The following is a 17584-nucleotide window of genomic DNA, read 5'->3' as shown; positions in this document are numbered from 1 at the left end:
TATTTCAATATGCCTAGTAGTTCCATACTACATTTGAACCTGATGAAGTTGACTTGATCGGCTACTTTTGAGGTCGTTCGAAGTATCATGTATTGCATTACGCTATGAGTGCGCCGCAAGATTTACTATGTAGAACGACGAAGATAACAATGATGATCTGTATTATCAACATTTGTACTTTTCATAAATATTTTTTTTGTGCATGCTGCAATTTATCCTCGGGCACTGATTGACTGTCTATTCATACAAATATAATCACTCTCAAATACCGTCTATAGGAAACGACGACACGGAAGACTTCATCGAGAGTGTTATTGAAATAGCACGAGTTTTAAGCAAGTGTGTTTTTGTTGGTCCTGTTAACCGGTTTTTATTTGGCGCCAATTTCACAGTTGATTTCTCTGCCAGTGCATGCCGCACATAAGACTGTTTGTCTCTTTGTTGTTCTGTGTTCTCTCGCCACGCCAATCACTTTCACTATTGTTCATTGCACTTCGTCGCCCCTCACGACGCTACGCTCTTCAAAGAGCGCCTCTTACTCCTTGGACCCATAGCTATATTCATTCCTGGGTAGCTAGATGCATTCCACTTTCCTTTATCTTCTATCATTCACTATATTACGACATAGAGCTGCCACCGTCGATGCTCCAGGCAGCGGCAGTGGCGGGGCCAACAACAACGAGTAGTTGTTACTCGAATCCTTATGACGGTCCAATGATATTGCAGCTGCCAGGTCATTTCACAGTGTGTCCTCAGAAATGCTGGCGGGTGATTTTGTTCGGGCGTCTTAGTGGCCGTTTAGGCCTGCTACCGTGCGGACACAGTGTGGACTGTCCCTGCTTTTAGTCATAGCTCAATGATCCGTTAGAGAAACTCGATCTACGAGAACGGCGTTGTATAAAACTTGCAGCATAATAACAGGTAGTAATGTGGTAATTCGGGCTATTTGTCTAGGCGTGCGCTATTCTGACCTTTGTTTCATTCTGCAGTATTGACCACGGATCAGTCTGACGGGTACTAAATGATACGATCGTAGTTCGAAAACAATTGGTAAAATAACAGTAAGGTAGATTCAAGACAACTTTGTGCACTAACTGAACAGGCTCATTCCTGGTGGGCCTGAAACCTTTGTTTGGCCCACATAGTAAACTGTCCTACCTAAAATTTGCTCGAAACCTCTCAGATCTTATTTTTACCGATAACCTGTATAGCTCGACAGTTTCTTATCTGAATATCTGGCCAATGGGAAAAGGACACAGGAACTTATTAATCAATAGCCCTATCAGGCAGAACGCTATAAACTGATGTCACGATTCACGCAATATTTTGGCAAAATGTCGAACACACACGTCGTTTGCTGTGCCAGCTGGCTAGCTTGTGATGGTTCGCTTACTTACTATGCACAGCGGACCATAGCAGCAAACGGTCGTGGTATACTTAAAAAATAAATAAACAAATAGCCTAGGGCAACTGTATTCAACTTGGTCGTCTTCAAGCGCCTTCGTTCTTCGCACCGAGTGGCCCTTACGCAGAAAACTCCTGGACAGCCGGTACGCAAAGCTTGGCAGTGGCATCTGCAATAGCGGGCTCCACTGTCTCAGCTTTTTGAATTGGAATTTAATCAACCGCAGCGAGCATTTGCCCATGAACTGAATTCGGACCCTTTAGCCATCGACTGTCGCAGCTTACGAAGCATCGAATATATGTATAGCTCATTATCTGTCACTATCGGCATGGTTGCTCATTAAGCAACATTCGCTGCTGATAAGTGAGAAGCACTAAGGACTTAAAAAATAAATGTTTCGAAATAAAGACATCTTTACAGGGCTATGATAAATCAATGTAGCATACGTACGTGTTGCCAAATCTAAGCTCGGTGGATCTACAGACAACTCGGTCTTCCAACGGCAAACTGCAGTCTAGCGTTCAGCTGCTAAAATAGTAATCGATAATCCGTCATATGTTGGCGAATCAATGGTTTGCGATCAGGAATAGTCGCTAATCAATCGACGATGATAGCATAACAATACAAGGAACCGTGTTTGAATTTGTTTTCGTTTCCAGTTTATCTTGACGATGTCTGAGGACGACCCGCGCCGACTGGAAGAGATTCGAAGATGCGCGGCTATCTACACAATTCCACCGCAGCCGACTGGTAGCGGTAAACGTAAAGCTGCCTCGGCGTCGGCTGTTCCAGCTTTGGGTCCATATGAACTGGCAGTGAATGAGGCAGCGGCCCAAATCTGTCGTCACGTGCCTGCACTCCTCAGCCGACATGAAGAGCTCTTTCCTCTGGCCAGACAGGTCGTACGCGACTGTGCGTTCAACCAATTCGCGAAGACGTAAGTGTCGCAATAGACGCATGCGGTAAGCGCTCGATGTAGAGGATACTACGTAGAGCATATTGATTTGGATTTGTCCTCTTAAGAGATTGAGCTCCGGGTTAACGTAGGAGTTTTCGGAGCTGAACTTCAACAATTTCGTGTAATAGAAAATAGGTCTTTTTTGTTTTTATGAAAAAAAACTTCAATGGTACTATTGCGTATTGGTCAGAGCTATCGTAGGCCGAGATTGAAGCTCAGCTCCGATGATTATTAGTAGGAGTCTCACGGACCTCAACCAAGTCGTTTGTCGACATATTTTATTCGAACTATGGTACGCATATGCTTTAAAAGATCGCTGGATCATCAATAAATACACTAACGAGCCAGTCTAGCCCATCATTGCATAGAAGCTTAGCTTGACTAAATTTGATTTTCTTTCAACATTTCCAATCCGCATCGACATGCCACATATAAGCGTATCCCCATTTCTGTTTCCAGCCCAAAAACGATGTTTTAAGCGTTCTTACAGTTAGCAGCACTAAGAATACGCAAATGCATTCAGATAAATCAGACCGTCTTTTTTTACACCACCTTAATATGGCGTACTTTCCTGACTATTTGTCTTTCCCTTTCTTTTCCATTCTTTATCTCCCTGCAACGCCTGCCTCACTATCTCACTGTTGCACGATTATACTGTTACGATTATTCGCGATCTAAGCGACGTCGAGTGTCGTTCACCCGCGCAGACGACGGCAGCGGGGACGCCATCGGCGTCCAAGCGAGCCCGGGCCGCTGAGCTCGGGTTCCCCGCCGCCGACAAGGCGCAGGTGGAGGACGAAAGACGCAAGAGGCAAGAGAGGCTCGAACACATCAATGAACAGCTCAGGTAGGTTTGAATGTAAGCGCCTGGACGGATGTTGTTTTGGGGCCTGTGCCTCTGTAACACGGGCAGACAGGGTTCCGACGGATAGGAGCCGCTAAAAAAGATCGAAAAATATGATACCATAATATCCGGTGGTGATGGGGCACAACCGTTTTGACTGGCGTTCTTTTTTAGCTAGACAACGCGTTCTAAAGCGTTACACAAATGTATACATGCATTTATTCTCACGATTTCATTGTATTTATTTTATGCTGTTAATGTGTACTAAAAGAGAAAAACAAATTTTCTACAATGGATCGGAATAGCAATGACAGAGGAGGGCAGGCACTCTAGACGCGAACTTATATTTATAGTATGTTAAAATCATTGTTTTACCTTTTCATTAGTTGGTTCGAATGTCACTTTATCCGCATTTGTCTTTTACATATCTGTATATTTCCACGTTTTATGCAACGTATTGATATTAGCCTACACCTAAAAGTGGTGCTAACTGGCCTTGGCTCCCTTTCATCTCCGTCCCGGAAACCTATATCGGATTTACTCGCACGCAAAACTGCGATTACGTGATGGACACGGTTCACGGGACAATCCTGGACGTGCACCTTCTGACGCACCGATCCTGTTTCTATGGCAACGACTACTGCTGATTCTCCTATGCCTGTATTTCTATAGATCGCTGGGCCGTCAGCAGGAAGAGCTGAAACTACGACTGGGCGCGGTGCGTGACGTGGCGTTGGCCGCCGGCATTCAACAGCAGCTGGAGCAGATCTCGCACCAGCAGATGCAATTGCTTAATGATCAAAATGACGTCTCCAAACAGCTTAAACGCATCGAAAAGTAAGTTGTTCGAATAGAACAGGCAGATGGACCCCAACCTACTCGCAAAGCAGTCAATTAAACGAAATGACGAATTAATGCAGTCCTAGTAGAAATACGTGGTTGTAGGTTTTTCAAAGTGTCTTTCAGACTGTCGATTATTACATTATAGAAGCGATCAATAGGGGAATCATTGGGCAATTAAAGGCGCTATTCTTAATCAATAACAAATATTGATAATAACGCGTCGAGAGTTGAAACAAACCAAGCGTCATGCATCAGACAGTCAATATGTGCGTACCTAATTATCTACTATCGAGCCCTGTTTCTAGATTTTGCGTTGACACACGTTGATAACAAGCAAATCATAGTCTACACCCTCAATGGAACCCCTAGTGCATTGTTGCATTGCGACCTACGTGGTCATCATAGTCGACTTTTCATAACCTGAAAGAACAAAGAAGGATGAAGATTACTGAACTATAAACTCTGCTGGCGATCACGCATATTTGGCTATCGGTTACCAAAGCTATGATACGAGAATTGTACGTTCGAGTTCTGACTAGAAACAACAATAGCAATAACAAAAAAGAATCACAGGTTCTCTACACAGTCGCTGCTGTTGCATAGCGACGTTTTTGTTATCGGCACTTCTGCGCAAGCCTATTCCCGGGAGAGATGTAGTGAATTTGGCAGCGGATATCTCTCACTAACGTTACCTCTTCTAAAGCCCATCTAACACAACCGCGAGATAATGCCCCCTCAAGTTCTACGCTCACAACAAAAAGGAGTTAAGTTGCAAGAAAAGTTAGCAACAGCAATAGCACGGGCCGTAGCGACGTTTGCTGATGCTACTACTACTACTACTACCGCATTCAAAAAGTAGCCCGCCCAAATCCAAAACCATTCGAGTACGCACCATTCCTGCTGCTGCTCCTGCTCCTGCTGCTGCCGCCGCCTCCGCTGCCGTCGCCGTACCGTTTCGCTCCCTCATCAGAACAGCAGCAACGGCGTTGGCAGTCGACGGCCCGGCAGACTCGGCCGTACGATGGCTGTGCGGGGGGGGGAGGGGGGCCGGACGCCGGGAAGGAACGGGAGGACGGCGGCACAAGCAGACGGCAGGCACACATTTCTGCATGTTTTTCTCTGTGGACCCCTCCTCAGCTGTTGTGCGGCTGCACGTTGAGTCGTACAAAAAGTATGTATGCACAACAGTTTTCAAGTTTTGCTTGCCAGACTAGGTGGCGCTGCGTCGTTGATCGCATGTGCTCTCTGCTCCTGAAGATCCTTTTTTCTACACCAGCCAGCCGCTCTGTTGCGAGCCGCCCCCAACTTTTGGCCTTTCCCGGGTTTTCATTTGCGCTCGACGTTTTTCGAACCTCCACGAACTCCACATTTTCCTCGTGCTCCTGCTATTGCTGCTTCTCCTTCTATCACTTTTAAGTCCCACTATCCAGTGAAGGTCCGCAGCCCACCTCACACAGTCAACCCAACAAGACGCAACGCAGAAACACAACGTGCAGCGCCCTCTACACGATAAACAGATCTTAGTAAAACGTTTTGTCATGCAAAAAGTGCTCCCCGCAAACACACCAGTCTTACAGTCACCTCACGACATCCCTACGGCCGATGCAGTGCGGTGTTGCGAGGACCCCTGAGTAGTGCGAAAGCTTGGGTGCTTTGCTGCTGCTGCCGCCGCACTGGCTTGGGTTGCGCTAGGGCTCCACAGGGGGCAAGAGAGGGCTACTCGTACAAGGAAGGAGCCGGGACCAAACGGCTAAAACATGCGATTCTTTTTGCTCAATGCTGGCAAGTTTTTCCCGGTTTGCCCCTCTTTCCTGCCCCCCTTATCTGTCCCTTCCCGCCTTCTACTATGGCGTCTGTAGTGTTGCCAGGCCGCCATTCTCTATCTGCTCTTCTGTTGCCTCTTCCTTTTCTCCCCCGTTCGGGTTGAGTCGGCGTTCTCTCTGCTGATCTGCTGCTATAACCACCCCAAAAAGCCCCGTTTGCCAGGGGATAAGGGAGCTAACGGGAGCGTTGCGATAGCAACGCGCCCCTCACTTACTTATGCTCGTCGGCGTAGCAATAAAAAAACGAGCGCGAAAGCCCCAGCAGCAGCAGCAGACCAATGCAGGCCACCAGCCCGGCAGTCCAAGAGCACACAGTAGCAGAGTACAGGCGGAGTAGCGAGGAGAAAGCAAGCCAGGCAAGACTAACTGAGACTCTTGGCCGCTCGCTGACGGACAAAGCGATCAACGAACTCCGCTGTTGGCTGTCTAGGGATACCGGAACGACAGCAGCGGCACCCGTTGCTGCATCTGCGTCTAAGCATATGAACGGCCCTGTGTTTTGCTGGCCACCCAGCAAGCTATCAAACTGCTGCCGAAAAAGCATCCTTATCGAGGAACGACGCAGGCTTTACAGGCGACTTGGTTAGAGAGGCAACATGGGGTAACGAGAATGGCATAGTGTCAGATTAGTCAGAACTAGTCGATTTCAGTTGGTCTTGGTTTTGGGTTCCGGCAGTGTTGCTGCTCGGTCGGCTCTTTTCACGTCACATCGACTTTGTTGGTAGGGTGGAAGTTGGGATGCACGAAATTGTAAGGACTACGACCGCGCTGAGGAACTAAGTGACAAAACAGTCGCATGCAGAAAGAAAGAGTGAACAAAGACAGCCCGAAAAGGGGTTGAGTAGCAGAAGGCTGTCGGTAAGGGAAACCGGGGGGATACGATGACCAGAGGCCTGCCACTGTTCCTGCTGTCACGTAAGCGAGTCTCGGGGGTAGTAGTGAGCACATCCCGACCAGGTGACGAGGACGAGTCATGGTGGCTCCGACATTTGATTGCTTCGTCTCTCGATGCGGCAGGCGGAAGCAGAGCTAACGGCGGCAGGACTAGTGATGAGGGGTAGCTTCGATGATTTCAAGAAAATTGCGAAGCTTTTTGTTATGATCACCTTTTCCTCGATTTTGCATGACGCTGGGTCTGAGTAGTGTAAAAGTGTCGCAAAGGACAACCGAGGGAAGGTGCACGTTTAATGAAGGTAATGGTTGGTTGAACGAAATTTGAATGAATAACGGAATTTTCTTACTTACAGATGCTTATACAGGTATAAATATTACTCTAAGCATATAATGCATGTCTACGTACTATCTCTGTATAAAAAAATTACCTCAATGAAATATCATGTAGAAAAAGATGTAGGTTGGCAATCCCCGTAATGGTGGCCCGTGTAGATTCTAATATCGTTTAAAACCCCGGCTAACTTCTCTCGAAGCTGTGTATGATAACAAGAAACAATATCAATAAGCTTACAAATCGCTTATCGCCGCGGTATAATTATCGACAAGCCTAAACGTATTATTCCTCGGCTGGCAAGCGACGCCAGAAGTAAGTCAAGCCGGCCCGCTCTAGATGACATTATCGTCCGGCCATTCTGACATTTTAGAGTGAATTTAATGACGAAAAAGGGGTGTTATCAATTTTTTGCGCTGTCATCGCGTTGAACATGGTTGATAAGCCAGCAACACGCGTCAACCGTTGACGGTATACATCAGCGTGTATTCTTAAGTATGCATGCGAGTACAGTACCGCCTAAAAAATGCAAGCTTGTACCAAACTTCTTCGAAACTGGCCACGGACACGAGCTGGGTGATGTGCCGTTCTGTTAATCGGAGCGGAATCCAGTGGTTCTGATGATCAGGTTAAAGTGGTTTTGATTTCACGCTTGTCCTATGTCACTCATTTCTCATTGTTTCCCCTTGACCGACCTTAAAATCGACGACTACCTGAAGGCGACAAGCTTCGAAATTCATTTAGCCACTGACCTGACAATGCTAGCATATGTCTAACGGCACTAAGTCATGAGTGCACTATCCGAAAACAGTCGCCTGATTGAAAGTGTCGAACCTATAGTTTACCATGATGCCGACAATTTCGTCGCAAGGTTCACTTCGAAGCTATATCGCCTCGCGAATCGAAGACTAAATTAAGCTGAGATTCAAAACTTTCTGGTTTCGCAATATGCAAAAACGATAAATTCGACCAAGCCGACCGACGCGGCAAAGAACGAGCATGACAAGATCGAACACGATACATGTCACAAAATAGCATCGCACAATGAAAAAGATCTACCATACAAGGTTACAGATCTTTATTTGCTTCGCTTTTATTTGCACCAATACTTCGCTCATCGCCTGACCCATTTTTCTTCAGTGCCCTAGCAGCAATAGTTACGGCCCCACCCCTTCTGCAGCAATGCTCACTGTACCCCTCACTGAGTAATCCAACTATTCCGCTAACCCACTCCGACTACCCATCCCAAACCACCCCTGTGATCCTCGTTTTCTCTGCCCGGCAACCTCCTCCCACAACTCTTCCTCAGCGCCTTACTTCTCCCTGCGTGCAGTCCGTTTCAGGGCTGCTTATCCTAACCCTTCCCCCGGTCCGTGCTTTCACCCCCCCTCCCCAGATATACAGTTAACCAGTGGGCGCCGCGCAACTTTTTGCGTTCTGTCCCGCTCTTTCGATGCTTTATTGCAGCGCCTCCGTCGACTAGTTAAAAAGCGCTGACTCATCAGCCGTTGCTGGTTGCTGGAAGCCCGACCTGAATGTGGCGGCAACTTGGCTGGGTTGGTAAAGCACGAGGGACGAAGTTGGCAGGGTAAAACTACTGTGTTGTGCGTTTATGTGTACGAGAAGGTTGGGAGCAAGGTACAGCTGACAGTGGCAACGATGTGGATCATGATGCCAATGGAGAATGCCTGGTGTCCATATTGTCCTTCTGCCACGAGTGTTCGCAAATTTTCGTGCGTTGATTATGCCGTCCATCGAAATGTGGCTGTAGGCGCATCTCCTTCATGCACACGAGGCTGACTAGTGAGAAGGAGAGAACCAGCGGGATCTAGGGCCTGTTGTGGCAGCAGTGCTTCCAGTGTAGGACGCAATACACAAGTACACAGTGATGGCGCATTGGAGACAGCGCTGCCGACCCGTCGACGGCTACTGCAGCACCCGTATTAGCACCGTCTGAAGAACTAGTACTGGCCGTGTATTCACTACTCAAAGTGGCTTGGGGAAGTGGCATCTCGCCCCGACACGGGGGCCAGCTCGGTTTGCCATCACGCTTTGCTCCGATACCCTTATCTTGTCTGGGCTAGACTGTAAACTGCGTGTGTTTGGCTCTCCCCTAGACGAAAAGAAGGCAAAGAAAAAAAGGTTGAACGCTGCCGACAAAACAGAGCCAGCAGCATCAGCCCAGATCGGCTCGTAGTGGACCGATGGTGTCCACTCAAGTCTCTGTCAAGAAGAGAGCCGGGAGCTACGAACAGGCAACGGTAACATCAATGGCGACGAGCAAGCTATTCTGTTCATCCGAAGGGGTTGTGCGCCTCTGGCCCCCGTCGGTCGCTGACTGGACCAAGTGGGGAGGTGCAAGCCGGGTGCATACACGCCAGCAGGCCGGAGAAGCTGGCCGTGATGCACGCTAGTCGAGATGAAACGAGGGGTAGAAAAGTGTTGTGTCCAAGGAGCGAGTGGACTGGACTGGGCTAGCCGCTGGCCGCGGAGCATCGGCTTGGGGGGAAAGTGGGTAACGAACATGGGCGGCAGAGAGCAAAAGCTGTCTAATGTTGAATCATGGCGACGAGAATCTATATATACATATGTACCGATATACAGGGTGATTCTAAATCCGCTTCTTGTTGTGGACGGTTCAGAGAAATCGTGCGTATGCGAGCTGATTCAGGCACATTCGTCATTCGGTAATATTCGTCATTTTGGTCGCTTGGTCTTCTTCTCTTAGAAAATCTTCTTTTTAGTGATTTTTTTTCTTAGATATTCTACAGCCACCATCTGTAATCTTCAATATATGAGCGTTTAATAGCATTTGATAGTTTGGATGCTACAGGAACGTGCGTGGGTCAGCAAGTCATGCCTGGACATTTTTTCATGGATCTGGCTCCCTTCGAGATGAATTAAGCAACCAATCCTGGAATTGGGCAATGCCCTGTATACGCATATATATGAGATGGTGACGACGACAACAACGACAGGGGCGACGATGATGATGACCAAGCGAAAACAATGCTTCTTACAAATAGCCCGTTTCTAGTTCGTATCCTGAAGAAGGAAGTACCTCTCCACTTCCTATCTTGAGGACCTAGCAAAGGTGATCCGGAGATCAAGCACTCCACTTTGACGATTTAGGATATTACCAGGCGGCATAGTATTGCCATACAATTATACAACAGTAATTAAGAGTTCCACATATGATGTCGCCTTTTCATCTTATTAATTTTGTCATCACTTTCAATAACTAGAAATATTGCATGTCGTCCTTCCTTCAGTAGAAGTGGACTGATCCCAACTATTGAAATTAATCGGTCTTCTATCCACTCCGCCAGAATCTTGGCAGTTGAATATACAATACTATATCGGTAATATGACTCATGGTGCCGACTTGCCTGGAGCACGATAAGTTTGACTTCAGACGGGTGGCATTCAGATCCATTAGCTCTATCATAACGAATACTATATGATTAATAATTGTGATTTTGGCACCCACACAAAAACTGACCCCTATAGCCTTTGAGATAATTTCAGTACCATTTTTTACACTGATACAGTATACTTTCTAGGCAATCGTATTCGTTGTTGCCGTCATCGTTGGCTGCTGTTGATGTTTGCTTGGGAGTGTTTGCTATTAGGCGACGAGTGGCGCGCTGGCTAAGAAACTCGTTCTTTAGAAGTTTTATACTCGTCCATGTTACTAGTTGTTATACTCTTGGAGGCTTCTTCAGTGTTCGAGATCCTAGTCCAGCCCCTTGGGAGCTCATGAATGTTTGTCTCTCAAGTGACGAGCTAGGGGGCCAACCCGCCAGCCAGGCCGCTTTGAAACCCGAACACATCCATATTGTTGCCGCTGTGACGAGGATGCGCCTGCGAGATGGTGTCCGTTGTTGATGCTGTTGTCGACCACGTCGTAGTTATCCTGTTGGTATTTAGATATATTCGCTATTTACGCACATCTTACCTTGCTTTACTTGGCCCCGTCTCGCCCGCGAGAGGCCGGCGGCTTTCGTCGTCGATGCAAGATAGATCCACCCGTCCGTCCATCCATCCATGGCCTACCCAGTCAACTAATGTACTCAGTCGACCTAGCGAGCGCACATGCTATGCTGTTGGGCGCGTTCGGTGCTCCGTGCCCGGTGCTCGGGGCTCGCTTGGTTTTGATGTCCCGAAGTTGGATAACACAAAAAGTCGACGGGTCCACTACGTTTGGTTCTCCTGTCAGTTTCGGCAGAACGTTCAGGCAGAGTATACCTCGAGGCCGATCCGTCGGCTGAGTTAACGCGTCGGAGCAGCTGCTTCTGAGAAGTGGAGCCCCACCAGCCGGCATGGGTGGCAGCGACGGCTGCAACAGTAAAGCCGTTACCCCTTTTTCTCTTTCTCGTTATTTCTCTCGTTGTTTCGGCTTGAGAGCGAAATGAGTACCCCCAGGGGGAGGGCACCCAAAAGGAGAAGGCGACGACGAAGACGATGACGACGAACATAAGAGAAGAAGAACACCAAACCATGCCGATGTAAGAACCATCTTGGCGAGTCGGTGCTGCTCGTACAAGGTAAACTATTACGTTTTTGTGATGGCGGCAGGCAGGCAGACAGCCATGACCGTGGCCATGGCGACTACCGAGCCTGGATATGACGGAGTTAGTCATTGTATATGTCACTGACGTTAGCAGTAGTTCGCTGGCTCTTTTGCTCGCTGTTATAGTCAGCCTAAACTAAAAAAGTAGTGCTGTTCAGACAACTAAATGCAAGCCTAGTTTAGGTACAAGGACTGTAAAGGGTTGTAGGGCCTTTTTTATGTTCTGTAGTGACTACTGGTTCTTGATCGAGGGAATAGACAACGCTCTTCGTTGTTTTGGTTGGTTAGCCTAGAGAAGATTGTAGATCGGTGCTGCCGTCGTCTTCAAAAGTACACTCCTAAGTAGGAAAAACAACGGTGGTTCATCGTTGACTAGTTAGTAACGTCTTGTTCGTAACGACATTCATGGTACTGGACAACCCTTGCGCGCTACTAGCTGCTTTAACCATATTGCTGGCTATTCAACTTCGTTCTATTGGGCTGTCTCTGTCCGACTGTGGCATTATTTTGTCTTCGCTCGTCTGCATCGATGGAATCGAAATTCAACGACGCGCAAAAGTCTTAAATTACACAAAAAGTTTAGCCTGTGCTCTTGTTTCTGCTGCTGAACGACAATAAAGAAAATGGCGTAGAACAGCCAAAAGTTGCTGCAGGAACTCATGAAGACAGTGAAGGAGCGGGAGAAGGCAAAGGAAGAGGACCAAGAAGGAAAAAAGAAATCATGGCACTGCTATGCGCGTAAAATTGGGGCTGAACAGGGAAATGCATTTTAAAAAATTCCTCTCCCGATTTCGGCGGGGGACTGCCCCAACATACGTCGACCGCCCGTCGACGAAACGCCCCGTGTCACTTGCTTCGCTTACGCGTTCACGGACTTTATCGGTTTACTCGGTCGATTGGGCGCACGACCGGGTGCGACCGGTGGCCCAAGCCACCCGCGTGTGCCCCTCACGCGTTTCAAAAGCCTTTGGGCGTTTTTGTCATTCTTTTCCGAAAGGCGTTAAGAAGGCTCCGGTCAGTGGTGAAGAGAGCAAAACCTTTCGTTGGTTTATTCACGCTGTACAAACGGAGCACATACTTGCTTTGACTCGTCTTCCTTGTTCCTTTGTATGTGAGCCTTGCATTTCGTAAGAATCGTTTGCCTGTAAGACGATGTGATGAGTCAAGAGCTGTTTTTGGGGTTACAGGGTAGAAAGGAGGGAATGATAAAGAACCAAAGCAGGGGTTATCAGGCGCGTCGAGAGAACCAGATAGAGAGATGGTTGTCTGCTGCTGGATACACAGTGTGCGCACTTGTGGGGTCCGTTAACTTTCGTGCAACGCGTAACGGCGCTCTACAATACGCGCACCTTCCCTCGTATGCGAATTCACCTCGTCAAGCGGCGAATAAACTTCTATCTGATGAGTAGAATGGGGAAGGGGCTCTTGGTCTTCTCGTTTTGTTCGGTTTCTGCTGCTTGACCCGCGACTGCTGTAGGGCTTCTACAAATAAAATGTAACCTGCGCCACCATAAATACTCTCATCTCCAGCCATATATCTATTGGCTCCTCTTTCCATTTTTCGTCGCCTTTCTGTTTATTTCTGTCTATCTGAAGAAAAGTATGTAGATCGACAAGACTCGCTTGAACTATTTTTAAGTCACTCGATCTTAATCTCTCACATAGCATCTCTCTGACTTGCGTTTGCTTTCGTCGCGCCCATGGCGGTTATCTACTGTCTATTGTTTTCGACAAAAAACGAGGAGACAGAGGAGAAGGACGATGATTAACAAAAAAAAAAATGAAAACTGACGAAAATGGGAGAGAGAGTCGATCATTGCTTGTCCCGTGTGCGTGACCCCTTCGCCATTAGGGAGCGATAGATCTTCGAGGGGCGCAGCTGACGGGATAGCGGTTGGTGCAGCTGAGATGACGACAACAACAACAACAGCTACAATTAGTGTGGCACCTACCGCTGCCACTAGAGGTAAAGACGACAAAAACGAATTAAAAAAGGGGGTGGCCTTAAGTGCTGGCTCAAACGGGGAGACAGAGGCGAGGTCATCTCTCAACGAGCTGAACATTGGCGTGACAGTGTAAGGCTTGTCCTCGAAAGCCTTCTAATTATCGCTAACAGCAGCGGGCGTGTCGTAACCAGGCGTGCGATGTCTACAATTTGCACACAGGCATTTGGAAATACTTCGTATCGTAATCGACAAGCCTTAGCTGATTACTGTGTGTGCATTAGGCGCATCGAATGTTTGATCTGTTCTGCATAGTCTATCCTGCCGATACATGATTGTGGGACGGGTAAACGCAGGCTTACAGCTGAAGCAACACCCGTATCAGCTGAAAACCTATTTTCTTTCCCAATATGAAACCTGCTTTTGCCCCATCTTATATATATACACTTATCACAAGTGTGCATGAGTGTTCCTCAATTCGTTCGTTTCTATCGAATAAAGCGACATCCGCAACTATTACTAACGACCCAATCTCGTTATGGCTGTTTCTCGCTCTGGCTCGTTTCTCGTTTACCTTTTACGCCCTCTCCCTTTTTCAACTGCAGATTTATGAATAGTCCAAAGTTCGCGACGATCGCGGCAGCTGCAGCGGCTGCGGCCGCGTCCAGTGGCAGCAGTTTGGCGCTCGGCGGCGTCGGTAGTGGCTCGATAGATGTGATGAGCGTCAAGACGCCTGGCGGCCAGGACACCGATGATACGGACTCGCAGCTCAGCGCGCAGTCGTTCTCGAACGCCGCGTCGCCGCCTGCGCCCTCCGCCAACGTGGTCTCTGCCGACATGGCCAATCTTCTTGGCAATTCGTCAGCAATGCATTCGCAGCAGCAGCAGCAACATTCGTCAATTGGAGGAGGAGGAGGAGGAGGAGGAGTAGCACCAGGGGGAACGCTCCAACAACAGCAGACGTCGTCATCGTCAATCGGCGGTGGCAGGGAGTCACCCCTGATCGACTCGGCCGCCGCACTCTGGAAGCAGCAACAACTCCAACAGTTACAGCAATCGCAACAGCATAGCAAACAACAGCAGAAGACAAGTCAGCAGATCACTAAGCAACTTGTACAAGAAACCCTGATGGACGAAGGTCTTCGGGTGATCCGAGAGCTAGCCAACCAGATCAAGGGCTGCGCAGACACCGAGGCCCTTGAGGCGGCGGTAGTTGCGGGAGCCGCGGTCGCCGCCGTGGCCTCGTCACCCTCGTCGATTATGCCACTCTCGCTCACCTGTTCCAGCAAACAACAACAGCAACAGCAACAACAACAAGCGCAGCAGCAGCAAACCTCAGCCGAACAACAAAGCCAACAAACTAATTCCACGACCACGTTAGCTGGCGGCAGCAGCATGAATAACAACGGTGGAAACAATGCAAATAATAATTGTAACAGCAACAGCAGTAATAGTAGTGCCACGGGAAGGCCGCGAGGTAGGCCGCCTCGCCTGGACCGCGGAGATTTCGTGGGTACCTCGAGGACGATCTCAGGCTCTTCAGGACCCAGTCCACCGCCCCTATCCGCCTCACCCCTCAACATGTCCCGGCCTAGCTCGCGTTCCCCGAACCCACCACCAGTGGCCGGAGTGTCACTCGGTGCCAGCGAGCAGTCGCAGCAGCAATCGAAAAACAACAATGGAAGCAACAGTAGCTGTCTGTTAGACGGAAACCCCGCCTCGAATGGGCATCATCACAAGTCGCACAATGGTAACAATATATGCCTAGCGATGCTATGATTATCGTTGGTAGTAGTAGTAGTAGTAGTAGTAGCAGTAGTAGTAGTCCCCTCTACACCCCCTCCCATGATAGAACAGTGGCAGCGTGGTTACCTACTAAATTCAAAAATACGTAGTCGTCTTGGTTCTAAGGCGTAGATACACTTTGCGTCACGCAAAACGGAAACCGTTTGTTTGAAGCAATGCTTAGTGGCCTAAATATCGGAAAAACTCGATTATTATAGTAGCCGTATGATATTAGGTAATAACGAAAAATAGAAACAAACAATATTTCATTTGAGGATGCACGTACACGAACTTTCGCTGAATTGTTCTTTGTTGATGTAGTAAGGTCGGAATGTTCAATGACAGCTGGTTCAGCCTAACATTGTTCTCATATTGGTATAATATAATTTTTAATATACTTTCCAGGATCGGCGGAACCCGAAAACAGCACAGAGAACAGCCTGAACGCCTTGTTGGCTCTCTCACAGAAGGGTATGCTAAAGCAGGAGCCGGGATCTCCAGCTCCTTCACCCTCGCCGTCACAGCAGAGTATCAAGATTTGAAGCCTATCGTTAGCCAATAACTCGAACGAATACGCTCTGTTTAAACCGCGCGAGATCGCAGTTCTCGCACGGGTACCCATTGCGTGAGTGAAGTGTCACCCGTCTTTTTTCATACATTAAACTATATCGGTTTATTGGTAGCAGACTAACACAGTGACGACGATGACGACGACGACGACGACGACGACGACGACGACGACGATAACCGGAATATTGGCAACTGCATTAACAATATTTTGTCACGCCAACAAATCAACCCGCCAATACCGCGTTACATCCTTTGGCAAACATACGATTTCTTTGCGTCTGCCATACGTGATGGCAGATAACCCAAATAAAATAGATAAAAAGAAACGAATGTGTGTGTGCGCATGGGTGGGTCGTAATAATAATACCGACTCTAGTTAGTAGTGGGTCGCGCGATGGGAATTCTGCTACGACAATAATAGCAACACGAACAGCAAAAAGAAAGGACAATAACAACAACAACAACAACAACAACAGCAAAATACTGAAGAAGCAACTCTATATATAACGGTACATAAAGGTACATGTAGATTTGAACGATAATTGGTGATTTTAGCTGCGCATTAGAAAAAGCGTCCGCAGCGGAAATGGCAGAAGTAAAGAAAGCGAGATAATGACACGATGATGATGCTAAAAAAAAAAACAATGTATGGATTATAAAAAATCGTATAAACAATATAAATATATACTAAGCAGTAGGTATAAATGTGGCCGACTACAGCTGAGGGTTCTCGCAACAAACGTGCCGAACCGAGGTGTGGAACCTTCGTAAACTTCGGAACTCACAGGACAATTAAACCACGAGATGCTAACAGCACATTTATAGAAATTAGCAAAATATCGCAGTAAGCGAACTAGAGAAGGAGCTGAAGGAGCGGTGTGCCTCGAGAAGGAACCCGATCGTAAACGAAACAAGGAACATCGAGAAATACTGACCTCGAAAGTCTTAGAGCAGCGTTCATGTAGAGACTATCTGATTGACTGAACGAAACAAACGCGTCCTCTGCAGCGGCTCTCTATTTGAAGTTAGCTGTGCTAAACTGGATGCGTAGACAAACAACATAGACCGATTCAATTGGCACCAATAAAGCTACGAACACAAATCATGGATATTAGCATTATATTAACAATAATTCATTATCATACCAATTAAAAACAATAACAACCGAAGGAAGATCTATCATAAAACTGATATTACTACTAATAATAAGCGAAGAGCGGTGATATTATATTAATATAATGATATGTGACAGTAGATTGCAGTATAATGATGAACTACTGTGGATTGATCCCGAGTGAAGACTGGCATCGCAGGCGAGATCTCAGACGTGATAGATAAGAGAAAATGCTTATAATTGAAAAAAATGAGTCGAATTGGTAGCGCGATAGAGTGAATAAGTACGTGTGTGTGTGAGAGAGAGAGAGAGAGAGAGAGCGAGAGAGAGAGAGAGAGACGGAAGCGAAGAATGAGGAAATTTACGGCGGGCGGTATAGATGCGCAAATGGGGTTAGTGGTATGTGAGAGTTAAAATGACCCTGTGTATGTAACGCGTATATGGACGACAAGAGCCATTTTGTCTAGCTTGCCGTATAGACCGGACAGAGAAGTCACATTC

General features: G+C 47.5%; 1 protein-coding gene across 9 annotated transcripts in view; it reads left to right on the top strand.

Moving 5' to 3' along the window:
- LOC111244978 (uncharacterized) overlaps window positions 1-17578 on the top strand; it is a 184835-nt gene extending 167257 nt beyond the window's left edge. For all 9 annotated transcript variants that reach the window (XM_086979296.1, XM_086979297.1, XM_086979293.1 and 6 more), the window contains 5 exons: window positions 2065-2342; window positions 3043-3210; window positions 3880-4044; window positions 14220-15364; window positions 15805-17578. In XM_086979296.1, the coding sequence (XP_086835422.1) occupies window positions 2065-2342; window positions 3043-3210; window positions 3880-4044; window positions 14220-15364; window positions 15805-15941 (1893 nt within the window). In that variant the 3' untranslated portion in view covers window positions 15942-17578. The remainder of the gene's footprint in view (window positions 1-2064; window positions 2343-3042; window positions 3211-3879; window positions 4045-14219; window positions 15365-15804) is intronic.
- Window positions 17579-17584: the final 6 nt, after the last annotated feature.

This window comes from Varroa destructor, unplaced genomic scaffold (assembly GCF_002443255.2).
Source record: "Varroa destructor unplaced genomic scaffold, Vdes_3.0 BEIS01000002.1, whole genome shotgun sequence".
Taxonomy (NCBI): Eukaryota; Metazoa; Arthropoda; class Arachnida; order Mesostigmata; family Varroidae; genus Varroa; species Varroa destructor.
The sequence above is the reverse complement of the archived record's forward strand: the minus strand, read 5'-3'. Positions and strand labels throughout refer to the sequence as shown.